The sequence below is a fragment of the Macaca nemestrina genome, chromosome 11 (assembly GCF_043159975.1).
Source record: "Macaca nemestrina isolate mMacNem1 chromosome 11, mMacNem.hap1, whole genome shotgun sequence".
NCBI lineage: Eukaryota > Metazoa > Chordata > Mammalia > Primates > Cercopithecidae > Macaca > Macaca nemestrina.
The window spans coordinates 89,331,614-89,347,777 of NC_092135.1; the positions used below are offsets into that span (position 1 = coordinate 89,331,614).

General features: G+C 39.8%; 1 protein-coding gene across 5 annotated transcripts in view; it reads left to right on the plus strand.

Moving 5' to 3' along the window:
- LOC105468200 (myosin IB) overlaps positions 1-16,164 on the plus strand; it is a 182,507-nt gene that overhangs the window by 76,117 nt on the left and 90,226 nt on the right. For all 5 annotated transcript variants that reach the window (XM_011718241.3, XM_024788621.2, XM_024788620.2 and 2 more), the window contains exon 4: positions 10,837-10,931. In XM_011718241.3, the coding sequence (XP_011716543.1) occupies positions 10,837-10,931 (95 nt within the window). The remainder of the gene's footprint in view (positions 1-10,836; positions 10,932-16,164) is intronic.

The window sequence follows — 16,164 nt, forward strand, 5'->3', positions numbered from 1 at the left end:
GATTAGGAATGGAGGAGGAGTGATGGTAATGAAAAAAGCAACGTATTTTGACAGCATTGTATCAAGATGGCTTGTGAAAATGTCTTGCTTAGATATAGAAATCCCCATTAAGAGGTTCCTGAAGGCCAAAAGTGAGAAACTCCTCTAAGACAGTGGCAAGCTGGTGATGGTAAAGAAAGGGTGGCTTTGGAAGGTATTGGGTGGCTGGATGAAAGAAGAAAAGCAAAATTTTAACTCAAAAAAACTTTTTTCTGGTTCTAGTATTCTTCTCTAGTATTCCTCTCCTGGGAAAGGTTTTGTTGTTGTTTTCAACAGGCAACATGGACCAAATGACTTGTCCTCACATAACTAAATTATTTTCTAGTTAGATAGTACATGATTTCTCTAAACTGAGCTCCTGAGGGTAGGGACAGTGTCCTTTGTATGCCTCTGCCTGACACTCTCCTGACACATAAAATGTTTATGGAATTAATGAGTACTGAATTATCTTAAAATTATTCCCAGAATACTTCCTTCTTTACAGTATCATGATATGAATTTAGCTATTAACAAGGAAGACTCTTATTATTCTTATTTTTATTATTTTGCCAATTCACTTTTCTTTCTGTACAATAGTATATGCAAGCTCAGACATTTCATGGTACATACACAGTGGTCTGTGTGTATGTATGTGCAAATATCTATATTCAGGCATCTCATTAATATTGGTAGATTTATTTATTTATTTATTTTTTTGAGACGGAGTCTCACGCTGTTGCCCAGGCTGGAGTGCAGTGGCGCGATCTCGGCTCACTGCAAGCTCCGCCTCCCGGGTTCCCGCCATTCTCCTGCCTCAGCCTCCTGAGTAGCTGGGACTACAGGCGCCCGCCACCGCGCCCGGCTAATTTTTTGTATTTTTAGTAGAGACGGGGTTTCACTGTGGTCTCGATCTCCTGACCTTGTGATCCGCCCGCCTCGGCCTCCCAAAGTGCTGGGATTACAGGCTTGAGCCACCGCGCCCGGCCAATATTGGTAGATTTAATTGAATTTTGCAGCCACTCCATGAAATGGCCACAGATTCGATTTTCCTAAACATGGATGGATTGGCGACCTTGATTCTGTAAGGCATACCCACAGATTCAGCCCCCGCATACCTTTTAATCTTTTGTTGAGTACCTGCTGCATTTCAGACCCAGAGCACTTTACAGACATCCTCTGCACAGCCCTGTGAGGCTTCAAGCATGAACCAAAGCTTGAAGAAGTTGATAACCTTTTACTACTGCCCATTTTCTCTCCTTTATGCATTAAAAAAAAATTGGACAATATGTACTTGGAGTTCCAGTTCAAATGGCATCTCTACCCATTGCCTTCTGTGATAACCTCAGCCAGATCCCTCTGCACTTCCACAGTATATGGTGCTGTTCAGGTCCCCAGCACAGTGCTTTCTAGGGCAGATAGGGCACTGGGGGCTGTCAGAGTTAGAGGAGAGTGTTTTACATTTGACTCTTGTAAACATGAAAGCTTCACTTAGCTAAGCAGTCTAACTCTTTGGGATGTGGATATGACGTACTTTAGATCAGAATGTATTTCTAAGTTAGACAAAGAAAAAGTGGCATATGAGGTGGTGCATTTTAAGGCTTTAAATCAGTAGGGAGCATCTGTCTGTAAAAAATAAGCAGAAACCATTCTTTTTAATAAGTGCAACATTAAATTTAGCATTAAGTTCTAAAGGTGATTAGCAAGGTCTGTAGAGTGACTTCTCTTGGGATAAGTGTTTCCATGATTTAGTTGCCTGTAACAGTCATAAAAATCGATTATGAAATTAATTGAAATAAGCCATTTTTGCCAAAAAGTTTGGAAACATTTGTGTTGGGAATTTGTTTAAAGTGTACTTACCTTGAACCAGAAAGGCTATTCTTGTAGACCATAAGTGTGCAATTCTTTTAAAAAGAGTTGGGTATTAAAAGGTGATAGTTAGAATTCTTTTGTTAAAAGAGATAGTAAAAATGCTTTAAGAGCTTATTGAATTTGAATTAAGAGCCCCAACTGCATATTTGTTCTTTTCCCCAAGTCGATGTGTTTTGTTAATTTCTGGATTGGGGATATAGCATAATTTCCTCCCGGCTGTCTGCTTCCTCCCAGCCTCTTTCCTTGCATGTGCGTTGGGGTTCAGATTTTGCAGCTTTCCATGACATGCTGCTTTCAGTAAAAGTCATCTTTCCTTTTCTGAATACCTTTAGGAGTTTGCAGGTATGTTTATTACCTTCTACCCCCTTTTTGTGGGGGAACTTAGATGTCTTTCTTGTTGGGTTTTAAGCTTCTAGACGACAGATTCTCTTCATCATCATCCTTAGAGCCCTCACAGTGAGTACAACGCCTCTTACCTCATGAGTATCCATGAACTCCTTTGGGAGCCCTGCTCTTCTGGATGACCTCACCCCTGCTTCCACACACTCTTCCATTTTAGTTATTAAGGGATTAAATCAAAGCAGTGGAAGCCATTCATGCTTCATTAATTTGTGAGATAACAGCCTGCAGTAGCAAGGGCAGATAAAGAAGTGGAATTAGCCTTTTTGCTTTTGACCTCTTGCCAAACCCCAACAGGATGCTCCGCTGTGGGGAACTTTCCCCCCTGTGGTGGTTTTGTGCCTAGGGCATTTCTAGGTACTGTTTTCTTTGAAGCAAGTTTCAGAAGGAAGTCCTCAGCAGCACAAGGAATTGCTGCTAAATTCCAAAGAGTGGCTTCCAGGCCCTCAAGACAGATGTTTCCTTCTCTCTGCTTTTATACCTTAAGTTCAGTCCTTTTCCTTCCTGGGATAATTTAGTCTCTCTAAATCCCTTATCTACTTCCTAATGTGTGTCTCCAGTACCTGGCTTTTGCAATCCACCTTTGCAAAAGAGTCACTCTTTGGCCCAGTTCACATTCTTACAAGTCCAGTAGAAGGAAAGGTGCTTATTTTGTTGAGTAACTCTTAGCAAGCTGGCTGGGGCAGACTTGAGGGTCTCCATTATGATTTGATAATGGTCAGGCCTCCAGGCTAGAAAAACTTTTGGGGTGTCCCTAAACTTCTTTGTCACGAGGATTACAAATACAAGTTCTAAAATCTTGAAAGAAAACTACCCCTTGTGTTTTAGATTATTTTTTGTAACTAGGATGTGAACTCCTGAAATAACGAGCTTTGCTTATTCTAATGCTGAAGTAGAAGAGTTTCTTGTCTAATTATGCAGGTGTTATGGGAAAGGGGTCCCAATCCAGACCCCAAGAGAGAGGGTTCTTAGATCTTGTGCAAGAAAGAATTTGGGGTAAGACCACAGAGTAAAGTGACAAACAAGTTTATTAGAGAATCAGAGAAACAAAAGAATGGCTACTCTATAGAAAGAGAAGCCCCAAGGGCTGCTGGTTGGCTCTTTTTTCTTTTGTGGTTATTTCTTGATCATATGCTAAACAAGGGGTGGAGTATTCATGAGTTTTCTGGGAAAGGGGTGGGCAAGTCCTGGAATTGAGAGTTCCTCCCCATTTTGGACCATGTTAGGTAAATTCCAGATGTTGCCATAGCATTTGTAGATTGTCATGGTGCTGGTGGGAGTATCTTTTAGCATGCTAATGCATTATAATTAGTGTGTAATGAGCAGTGAGGAGGACCAGAGGTCTCTTTCGTTGCCATCTTGGTTTTGGTGAGTTTTGGCCGGCTTTTTTTTTTTTTTTTTTTTTTTTTTTGCCACATACTATTTTATCAACAGGGTCTTTATGACTTGTATCTTGTGCTAACCTCTTACCTCATCCTGTGACTAAGAATGCCTAACCTCTTGGGAATGCAGCCCAGTAGATCTCAGCTTTATTTTACCCAGTCCCTATTCAAGGTGGAATTGCTCTGTTTTGAAGGTGTCTTACACAGGGATTTCTAGTTTTTAAAACATCGTAACACATGTGAACCATTTTACATACACGTAACATTCAGATACTATGATTTTCCTTCTTAGTGGTTACATTTGACTGCCAAGATTAAAGTATATTTTTGAGTGACCCGTTTAAAAAAATGTGAAATATGGTACATGTTGAGGCTCACCTAGGTAATCTATGAAATTTCAGAAAAATATTGTGAGATCTGTGTTTTGAAAACAAGTGTGATTCTAAAGGAAGAAGAAACTAAAATGCATATTCATCATATCCTATTTTAAAGCCTTACTTTCGAGCTTTATTCGATGCTTTACTGTTGTCATTCTAAAACAGATGTCATCTTAAAGTGATTTATCTTGATGATATTATTTTAGTTTTGTAGCCAGTAAAAACAATCCTTTTCCAGTTATGTAGCCAAAGGAAAGCAACATGGCCACCTATAAGAATGTAAGTGAAATTAGAAAATTACATGTTTATTAAAATTCTTAGAAAAAATGACTGTAGCTCATTTTCTAAGATAATTTTCACCTGCATTCTGCCATCTGTCATGCTATGGCATATATCTTTGTTATATTGGGATGGCAACTAGGGACTTCTTTGAGATTAGATGTATAAAAATCAAAGTGCAATGCCTAAAAAAAAAAAGTTGTTGTTGCATGGTATGTCTTTTTCTATTTTATTTCCTTTCAACCTGTGATTTTATATTTTAAATGTCATTCCTGTAGGCACATATAGTTGAGTCTTGTTTTTATATTCATTCTTACATTCTCTGCCTTTTAACTGTAGTATTTTGTCCACTGACATTTAATGTAATTATTGACATGGTTAGATTTAATTTGTCATTCAATTATTTGTTTCTGTTTCTTCCCTCTTTTTTTTTTTGTTTTTTGTTTTTTGTTTGTTTGTTTTTTGTTCCCCTATTCTTGGCTTCTTTTGGATTATTTGAATTTTTTATTCTTTTTTTTTTTTTTTTTTTTTTTTTTTTTTGAGGCAGAGTCTTCACTCTGTCGCCCAGGCTGGAGTGCAGTGGCACCATCTCGGCTCACTGCAAGCTCCGCCTCCTGGGTTCGCGCCATTCTCCTGCCTCAGCCTCCCGAGTAGCTGGGACTACAGGCGCCCGCCACCGCGCCCGGCTAATTTTTTGTATTTTAGTAGAGACGGGGTTTCACCGTGTTAGCCAGGATGGTCTCGATCTCCTGACCTCGTGATCCGCCCACCTCAGCCTCCCAAAGTGCAGGGATTACAGGCGTGAGCCACCGCGCCCGGCCTTTGAATTTTTTATTCTTATAATTCCATTTACTTTTTAGTTATTTTGGCTGTAGTTCTTCATGGATTGTTCTAGGGATTATAATACACCTTAACTTTTTAGAATCCATATAGAGTTAACATTGTCCTGCTTTATATGAAATGTAGAAACCTTCCAACCATTTAGGTATTTTTACCATCCATCTCCCCCCAGTCGCATCTGTTATGTTTGTTTTCACATTGTTTTCTTTTTACTGCATAGTGCACACTTTGCCCATTGTCATTTATTTTGAAGAAAGGCTTCTCTACCTTTTCTTGCCCTGAAGCTTGGACTATTTAGGAATGTTTACCAGTGTTGTGGCTAGCAGGGGTAACTGTAATGTGTACATAAATTAATTTACCATGCTTATACTGGCATAGGACAAGACTGCAGCGAAGCTTTCCAGGATAAAGGTACAAATAACTATAAAGACTTATTTTCCCTAAAGTTTGACCTTAAGATGTGATAAGATGAATGTCTGGTGGAAGGGCGTAACACTAACTTGACAATGACATCAAAATATCAACTTGGGGATATTTTCCAAGCGGGCAAATATTTCTGAATTAAGAATATGAGACAATTACAGATGTAAAGATATAAGGAGGGCCAACGTAATGCCTCTCCTTAAGAAAACTCAAGGTTTCTATGCAAAACACACCACACATAATTCCCTTTCTCCTTTTCCTTCTCTTCTATGTTCTTGTGGACCACCTCAATCCTGATTGGGCTTAACGTGAAGTTAGAATTGAGGAAGCACATGGAGGCTGGGCATTTTTAAAAAACACTTTTTCGGGGGTTAGTTTAGAAACACCCAGTTTTAGGACTAAACCAGAGCTAGAAAGGAAAAGAAATAGTTGAGACTTGTATATCTCAATTGTAGGTGGGAATTCTGAGACTGAGCTATTTTGAGAGGGTTGAATTCAAAAGGAGAATTTCCTGGTGTTATTTGAAAGTACTCTAATGAAAAGGAATACCATTTTGAGAGCTTTTGAAGAAAATGACTTGAAATAAGAAGGTGGAAACAGTTATCTAAGTTCAGGTAAGTTTCCTGAGACAAATTTAGTTCTGTTAAACACTTTGGCTAATGGAGAGGTCCAACTACCAGTCCTCAGAATGGATTAGATTTGCTTTGGAGAATGATTTCTGAAGCAACTCTATAGGGAAGAGCCAGAGAGGCTGAAACATGGGGCCATGTTTGAAAGAGCATAAGCTTTGGATCTATTTGGTGTCACAGACATCTTTTCTGCTTTGCACTTGAAACAAACCTAGGAAGGAAATGGCAGGGTGGAGAACATGGAGTTTTGGGAATAGAAGCCCTGCCATTGCGTCTGATGGCCATGAAAGCAGAACCACTCTGATGAACACTCTGAACAGAAATAAGATGGGAGAGGAAGATAAATACCAGCTAGACAATTGAGAACATGCAACCCAGCATTCCACCCTGACAGAAAATAGCAGATGAGCCCCAAACCAAACTTCTAAAACCTAAAAGTGATAGATACAGCTGTTGGGAAACATACTTAGCACTGGGAAGAGTTTGGCTCTCAAAGAACAGCCGTGTAGCTGATCTGGAAATGAAGGAGAGATGGCCTTTAAACATCAGGCTGACCCTATTCTTAGAGCTCAACTAGAGGACAGAAGAAGAGGATAAAACCATGCCCTTAATGTGGTAGGACTAAAACCATGTTTACCCCCTTACGCTATCGTCATTATATTATAATTAACCATTCATTTCTCTGTGTGGTAAATAACAATGCTGACACGGTCACAAAATAATGTGAAGCATATGGGTCACAACTGTTTTTAACTAAAGACTTCTCTAAAGATTTATTTAGGTTCCTTAATTACAGAGTGGCTTGGAAGACTGGCATGTGGTTTCAGTTTATAGTTATAAATGTTGGAGCTGATGATGGGTACGTGCTCATATTGCCAGAAAGGGAGAGGAACAAGATTGGGAGGGGGATTCGTGTTCTTTGGGAGCCTCCCTCTTGCCTTTTTTTTTTTTTTTTTTAAAAGAAAGTGAAGATCTGTGTTTATAAGAAATAAGTGTGATGACATTTATACTGTCCTTGAGATGAGTATGCCAGTAGTTACAAGCCAATTTTTCCAGTACTTTAATTGGTAAATTTTCATGTCACTTTGAACTCAGTGGCTCTCTAGAATCCTGAAAAAATAAATCCCTTTTAGCTTTTGTCTGCTATTAAAATTATACTCTCTAGGCCGGGTGCGGTGACTCAAACCTGTCATCCCAGCACTTTGGGAGGCCAAGACGGGTGGATCACGAGGTTAGGAGATCAAGACCATCCTGGCTAACACGGTGAAACCCCGTCTCTACTAAAAAAATACAAAAAACTAGCTGGGCGTGGTGGCAGGTGCCTGTAGTCCCAGCTACTCGGGAGGCTGAGGCAGGAGAATGGCGTAAACCCAGGAGGCGGAGCTTGCAGTGAGCTGAGATCCAACCACTGCACTCCAGCCTGGGTGACAGAACAAAACTCCGTCTCAAAAAAAAAAAATAAAAATAAAAATAAGTATTCAACTTAGGTTCTTTGACTTAAAATGAACTCACTACAGGGTCATTTGGTGATCTTCCAAAGCCTCGTGTTGTTTTTTTTTTTTTTTTTTTTTTGTGTGTGTGTATGTGTGTGTATGTATGTGCCATATATGTTACTCATTTTTTAAGTAATTTTGCATTATTTTGGAACCAGTGGTAAATATAATGCAAAGTTGTAGTCCTGGGAGCATGGGAAAAAGGTCTGTATTCAACAATACATAAAGAATTCAGTGAATACATATTATATATTGGAAAACATCTTTTGTGTTTGCTGTAATGTGTTTTCCTACATTTCTTGCCAATGATGATAATGAAAGTGGCATCTCGAAATATTGTCTGGACATTGGAGGAGCAGCAGGGGAGGAAGGCTCATCAAAAAATCTAAACAGTGCTTTCCTTCCCTGCATGAAGGTCATAGAAGAAATGAATTTCCCAATGTTTATCCTTCTTCGTGGAGCTCACTCCAGTAGAGACTTTGCCACTGCTTCGAGAGAATCCACTCATTCATCCATCCCTTCATTTATGACTTGGTGTCGGTTACATTTCATGTTTATGTCTCTGTGGCATAAACATGGCATAAAGATTAATTAGAATGGCTCTGCCCTAGAGGAGTTTATATTCTGGTAGGGAATAAGAAGGTGTGTACATAACTAATTATAACACTGAAAGATTTTCTGACATTTATTCAGAGCTTTATAACTTTCAAAGTGCTTGTATGCACTTTTATTTGATCTTCTAAAGTATATGACTACATTCTCCATGTTGGAGATGAAGACACTGAAGTTCAGTCATGGTGATGACTTGCTTGAAGTCAAGTAGGTGTTGAGATACATCTATAGGACCCAGGGAATTGCATCTGAGATGTTTTCTGCCTCTGTGTTCATTATTTTCCATGATCCCCATTATGCAGTGGTGCACAGACTGGGGAATAAGAGAATATGAGAGAAGGTTAAGGCCGCAAGCTGCTGTGGAGCTTGAGCAAGGCTTTGGTTGTGTAGAGAATGGTTGAAAGGGCTTTGAGAGACAGAAAGAGATCAGTGTACATTGTTCAAAGGAACAAGCTAGAACAACCTGTTACTCAAAAAAGACCCTGGTGTCAAGATCTTTTTATTACTTTTTTTCTGTCTGTCGTTTTTTTATTCATACATCATGCAACAAATGTACTTAGAGTATACAGTACTTATTATATGCAGGGCAGCAGACTCACTGATATGAGGGTTACAAAGTAAGACTAGGGGTGGCTATCCTTGAGATTCTCACAGTAGGTCAGTTGGAAGGTAAGATACGCTGGCAAATAACTGTAAGAGAACATGATGAGAGAGGGAAGAACGTGATTCACAGTATTTCTGGGTTTAAGTTATGACTCTTCTGAGAATGGGATCATGGGCTTCTCATGTCATCTCTTAAGACCATGTTTCTTTAAAGAGGCTAGCATTTAATTTTGCAGATCTGTGTTGAAGAGTAAGTCCAATTGTGAATCCTAGGACACTTTACTGGGCTCCTGGCACATCGAAGGTGTTCAGTAAATTGTCATTATTTATGGTTCCGTATGCCTTTGGAAGAAAAGCCAAAGTCCTTGACTGGTATGAACAGCTCTCTGTGATCTGGTTGGCCAAATGTACACTATTCCTGTATCCCAGTCCTTCACCAGTCTCCTGCAGACTGGTTGCTCTCACATGCACCCTTATCACCCTGTGGTCTGTGCAAAATGCAGAGGTGCTATATCCCAGTGGTCAGTCTCAGGCATTAACTCTGGCCCTGCTGTGTCACACTGGCAGTGGACCTCAGCAAATTATGCCTTTGCTTTGTGCTGGTCTTATTGCGAGATTTAAAATGACTAAATGTAAAGAGCTTGGAGGCAGTTCTGGTACATGGTAAATGTGGATATTATTAATTCTAATTACCGTCTGACTTTGCTACCGGCTGTTTATCATCCTGCGCTGAAGCTTCCTATCAGCTCTTTTGTTTTTCATTTGGAACCTGCCTATCTCTCTCCCCAGCTCATCTCTTATCCTCTCTTCATTATGCTTTGCTTTGCCTTCCAGCTACATGGAACTGCCCATTATCCTTCACCCCACCTGATGTTTTGGCCTTTATTTTTACCTAAAAGGCATTTGTCTTGCTCATTCTTTAGGACTGAGTTTTCTACCTCTTGAGTTTCTCTGAGTCCAATTTCCACCCCTTTGAGGTTTCTGTCTTGCTCTGCAATGCTTTGCACATACCTTTATCATTGGGCTTAATGTATTGGCTCCATTTTCTCTGTCTCTTTCTTTCCTGCTTTTGACGGAGAACTCCTGAAAGAAGGGGTCGAGCATTACTTGTCTACATTCCCAGCTTGTTCTTGACACATAGTAGACTCTCAACAAATACTTGTTAATAAATGAAGTGAGGACTTTACCTATTTTAAATTAACTTATCGTCAGAATCATTTTTTCAATCAAGATCAACAGGAGCACTGCCCTGGCCTTACTTGATAGAGGCCCTTTGCCATCCTAAGGCAGGGTTCGAAGTTTGGGAGGCTTGGGCCGGACAAAAACCCTGGCAAACCCAATTTTGCCTCTGATGGATCTTAGAGTTTCAGTCATTTGTTTGTAAAGGCAGTAGTTCTGTATTTAACTTATTGTAGTTAAACACAGCTATTTGATATTTGATAGTATCTTTCTAATGTTTGAAAAGATTTTTTCCCTCCACTATATTGAAACTTCAGTGTATTGTCCTGAAAAATCTCAATATCATCCCATTTTAGACATGTGGTGTAATGTTTTCTCCTTGTTTGTCTGAGTTACCTGGATTTTAGTTTAACAACCCATAAATGTAGCTTGCTGGGTTTATAAATAAATAAATTATTTATTTATTTATTTATTTAAATAATAAATCATATCATTGGAGTACAATAAAACAGTACTATTTTGGTTAATAGAGAATACATGGAGGAAGGTAACATGGGCCACAAAGGATGGGTTTATTTGTTTATGGATTTTAAGAATTAAAGGGAAATAAAAGGTGATAGCTTGCTTTCCATAAGCATATCACAGTAGCCCTTTAAGAAGCTTGTAGTTCCATCTGATAAACACATAATAATGATCTGAATTCTAAGGACTTTTTTCCCATTATCCCCTGCAGCTTTGCCCTTTCGGATGAAGCATACAGATCCCTACGAGATCAAGATAAGGACCAATGTATTCTCATTACTGGGGAAAGCGGAGCAGGAAAAACAGGTAAGGCTCCTACCAAGCAGCTCTGCAGAAGGTAAATGACAGAATGACAACAGCAAACAAAGAATGACAACAGCAAAGAGGAGAAGTGGGGCCTCCTTAGCAAGATCTGTCACGAGGCCACTGTGAGGGTGCTTCTGCAGGAGGATACTGGTTAGGATCACAGAATGTTCTCTGGACTCCCCAGAGAAACAAGGTGCCTATCCAAGGGGATTCCAGCCAATATGAAGTCTAATGCTGGATGGTGCAAGATCTTTTTACTTTTCTCCCAAGACATTAAACCTATGTGCTCTTGCAGATTCAAACTGCTTCCCCAAGAATGCCAATTTATTTAGGTTTTAAGAGAGTACAAACACACTCTACCTTTGCTAAAAAGTGAGGGAAGGTACCAGGAAAATGCTTACATTTTACTCAAGAGTTTTCCTCTGAAGCCTGAAGAATTGAGATTTTTATATGTATTTTTTAGACCTGGCAAGCTTTGCATAAAACAACCCTCCAAATGGGAGGGTTATGCTTTTTACCCCTTGCGCTTTTAATAAATGCAATTCATATGATTGGTGGTCTTAAGTGAGAAAAATGACTTTACAGATGGTGCCCAGCTACCTGGAAAAGATTCAGAAGAGCCACATTCTCAGAATCCAACCTTAGAAAGGTTAAAGCTGCTGTTGTCCATGGTTTTTTTTTTTTTTTTTGATGGAACTGATGAGTCTGTGGAGGAGGAGGATGGTGAGGGAGATGGTATTTTCATAAGGTTTCATCTGTAAAATGCTTTTGTTTTATAGATAAGATCTGATAATTGGTCAATTATTTTTAGTATTCAAAGGTGGGATTTTAAACGTTTCTATTCTGCGTGGCTGTTTAGTTGTCACATTTACACATTTTGAGTTCCCAGTGATCAAGAGAAGAAAATCTGCCATAGGTGTTGAGTCAGCTGACTGAATCCATTTTATTCACAAGCTCTTAGAAAGATTTGTGCCTTGAAAGGCTCACTATCTGCATGGAAGTGGTTTTCCTTCTACACCTACTCTTTCCTCCACTTTCCTTAGGAGTAACTCCTCCCTCTACCCTATGCAGCTGAAGAAAGAGTGGTTAGATGAGTGTGTCCAGCCTCCTTTCTTGAGCCCTTTGGAGACACTGAGCACCATTGTTTTGCAGGGCTAGGCAGGTTCTAGGCTCTAGGTGGTCAGAAATGAAGGGAAAAGGATTGGCATGTAAGAGCCTTAGGTAACAGAAAACATGGTGTCATATTGTTGAAGGGATTTTAGTTGTAAACCATCTGGTTTAGGCTCCTCCACATGGGATAGCCAGACTCCTTTTGTAGTGATGAAGTCTCACCGCTTTGAATGGCGCCGACCTGGAATTGTCGTACAGGTTCAGCTAACAAAAATTCTTCCTTACCTAGAGTTCAATTCTGCCTCTACCCATTGGTCTTCAGTCTGCTATCTGGAACTTTACCATATTAGTCTGCCTTATCCTCTACAGGACAATCACTCAGTTATTTGAAATCAACCATTTTATCTTCCTAGGGCTAAAAATCCCTTTTCTTCAAATTTTCTCATTTTCTACACATTGACTTATTCATTCATCCAGAAAAAAATTACTGAGTACCAACTTGGTGAAAGGTACTGTACTAGGGACGTAGACACTGACCTTGCCCTTATCACATTTAGTTTAGTAGGGGAGATAAACAATAGCTCTTTGCATAGACATATATGTATGCACCTGTACGTACAAATTACATGCAAAACATAAGTGGAGTAAAGGAAAATCACATGGTGCTTATGAGAGCACATTACAAGAAGAATTGGATCTTACACATATCTCATTGTCTTGGTCCTGTTCTGGAAACATCCTAATTTGTCAATACGCTTCATGGAATTGCATACCAAAAAGTAAACAGAATACTTGAGATTTGGTCCTGGTTGTGGTGGAACTCTTATCCTTCTTTTTCTTTTTGAGACAGAGTCTCACTCTTGTAGCCCTGGCTGGAGTGCAATGGCACAATCTTGGCTCACTGCAGCCTCCACTTCCTGGGTTCAAGTGATTCTCCTACCTCAGCCTCCCAAGCAGCTGGGATTACAGGTGCCCACCACACGCCCAGCTAATTTTTGTATTTTTAGTAGAGACGGGGTTTCACCATGTTGGCCAGGCTGGTCTCGAGCTCCTGACCTCAGATGATCCGCCCACCTTGGCCTCCCAAAGTGCTGGGATTGCAGGCATGAGCTACCGTGCCTGGCCTGTTATCCCTCTTAATGTGGACCCTGGGCTTCTATTAATATAAAGCATGTATTGACTCATACAGGTCTTTAAACCAAGTAAGATATTACAGGATTTTTTTTTTTTTTTCCCATAGTAACTTCCATTAGGTCAGATCTGCTCAATCTAGTATTGATGAACAAAATTATTTTAAACTTACATGTAGAATATTGTATTTATTTTTATTAGTTTTGGTCCATTGTTATAACCTCTTGAGAAGCTGACAAATGCTGATTCTTTCCCTTCTCTTAGGATTGCTGTCATTTTGCTGAGTAATAATGATACTAGCTAACCCACATTCAGCACTTACCACGTGCTGGGCAGTGTGCTTATTTACATGTATGAGATAAGTATTTTTGTTATTTCAATTTTTATGATGGGAAAATAGGAACACAGAAACGTTAAGCAATTTGCCAAAACTTATACAATGAATAAGTGGCAAAGCTGGGATTTTGAATGCAGGTAGTGTAGTCCTAGAGTCCCTGCTTTTATCCACTGTACTAAGCTGCATCTCTGTACCTTGAACATGGTACAGAGTAGTTCTTGAACATGGTTCTTTCTGAGTGCCATACTACTTTGCCCGTGTTGGTAAGTCTCCTTCAGCTAGCTTCCCATGACTTCTTAAGGGATGGATTTTGTATTGTATTTCTACTAGCTAATTTAATGCCTGCCATACAGTAGGCAATCAGTACATATTTGAATAATTGAATGAACACCATGCACTAATCCAAGGAGCCAGCCTCCTGTCTTTATTTAAGTAATTGACAAAAACACTAAACAGACCGGGCCAAAGACTGATGTGTATGAAAATTGCCAGGTCTCATTTAAAATACAAGTCTATCTTACTAAAAATTAGTTGATTTGCTTAGTTCTGGGTATCTTTATCTTTCTCTACTTATTTCCTTAGGCATTCTCAACTATTCAATAATGTTAATGTGTTCTACATTTATACTTCTAATTAAAATACCTCTTGGCTGATCTCCCATCTAATGTATTTACTGCCTGTCTCACATCTCCACTTGGGGTCTCACATGCATCTCAGACTAAGCATGTACAAAATGGAACTCTTGATTTCTGTCTTTACCCTCCTGTAACCAACCTTTCTGATCTCAGTAAATGAGACCACTAGTCAACCTAGTTATCACACTAGAAATGTTTGTTATCCATGATTTCTTCATTTCCTGTATTTCCCACATCAAATCCATTTCTCAATTTTGTCAATTCTGGCTCTGGAATATATCTCATACCAGGCTCTCTCTTCCTTTTCTTTTTGTCCACATGGACACTCACAAGCCACCTACCGTTCTCTCTCGTGAGGATTATTTGTAGCAATGTCTAATGGGTTTCTCTCCTTTCTCTCTTGATTACCCCTAATTCCATTTTACAGACCCCAGTCTTTGCTTGTTCAGATCTCTCTCTCTCTCTCTCTCTCTTTCTCTCTCTCTCTGTCTCTGAACCTGTGGGAAACTTTACAGGACATGAGCATCTTGAGAAAATGCTTTTACCCCTTCCATGTCACTAACCAGTTCTTTCAGGTGAAACAGTTTAATTCTTAGAAGCAGTACAGCTTTTTGTTTGTCTCCAGGTTGACCAATGAAAATGGTGGCAAGGCAAGTTAGAAACTCTGTTCCTTGCTGAAGGCATTTGTACTGATGCTGTATCTCATGCTCAACCCTCCCCCCGTCCTGTTTGACTCTATTTACAAGCACACATATTCACTTCATATTGCTTCATTTTTATTTTCACTTGGAAGAAGAAAAGAAAATATTCCTAAGCCTCTTTCATCCTTATATTCTTTAGCTTTTTAGTCAGCCTTCTTTGTGACTAATGATTTTTTTAGGATATTCTAATTGTATCAGTTCGTTCCTAAATGAGTCATCAGAAGTGGGTTGCGGTCATTGGTTTGATGGGTCTTGGCCAATTCTTCGTCTCCTCTGGAACATGTGTTCTGAGAAGACAGCACATCCACTAATTAGCTATGTCAGTATGTGACATCCGCCTTCTCAGAGAGTTGTTAACACTACTACTTCCTCCTGGAGCCAGATTCCATCTCCTGGTGGGCTCATGTATCTTGCTTACTGAAAAACTGAGTGGAGGTTGCTAGTGCTGTTTCAGAGGATTGGCATCCATTTTTCTTAGGAAAAAAATAAACACTACCCTATTTCTCTGGTAGAACTCTAGTAGTAGAATGGAGTTCATTCTTCTTTTTTGTAATCGTCTCTTGATATTTTTCTGCTTGACAATTTGTCCTATTAGTTTCAGTGCCCAAATCACCACATGAAATCCTCTTCTCCTTGTCATCTTCCCTGGACTTAGTCCTTCTGGGGATCCCGTTGCCCTTTGTCATAAGCTGGAAAATGGACAGTGCTTCCCAGGGCTTGTCATCCTTTCCTCTGGTAGGGCCATTGTGTTTCCAGCACATAGAATTAGGTGCTGCTTCAGGGAGGAGGCTGGAGGAGGGTACAACAGAGACCCTAGAGCATTGCTTCCCAAATCTGCAGTGAAGCACCAGTTCCAAATCTCATGTTCATCATTACTAGAAAAATGAAATAATAGACAAAATAGAGCATTTAAACCTTAATTTTTTCTTTTAGTTTCAACAGGCAAAACAACCAACTAAATTACTACAGAAACTTTTAAAAGCCTACTTGCATGTGTAGATCAGTAATAGTCTGTGGATTGACCAACATTGAATCGTGCTGGTCCTTGGACCATACTTTGAGTAACACTGCCTAGAAGTCACTCAAAGCATTTGTGTTGTTTTTGAGCCTCTGTGCTTCTTGGACCCCGTGATGAACCCGTCTTGGGTGCTTCAGCTGTCTGTTATCACTAAGACGCCTGGTGCCAGGAGGTGGATACTGCTCCTGGCAGTGGTTCCTTTTGAATACCCACTTAGCTACATGCTTGGTAGCACCTAGCCCTTGAGTCCTTTTCACTTATAGAGCCCAACAGCTTCTTCACCTCTCAGTCCACTGTAGAC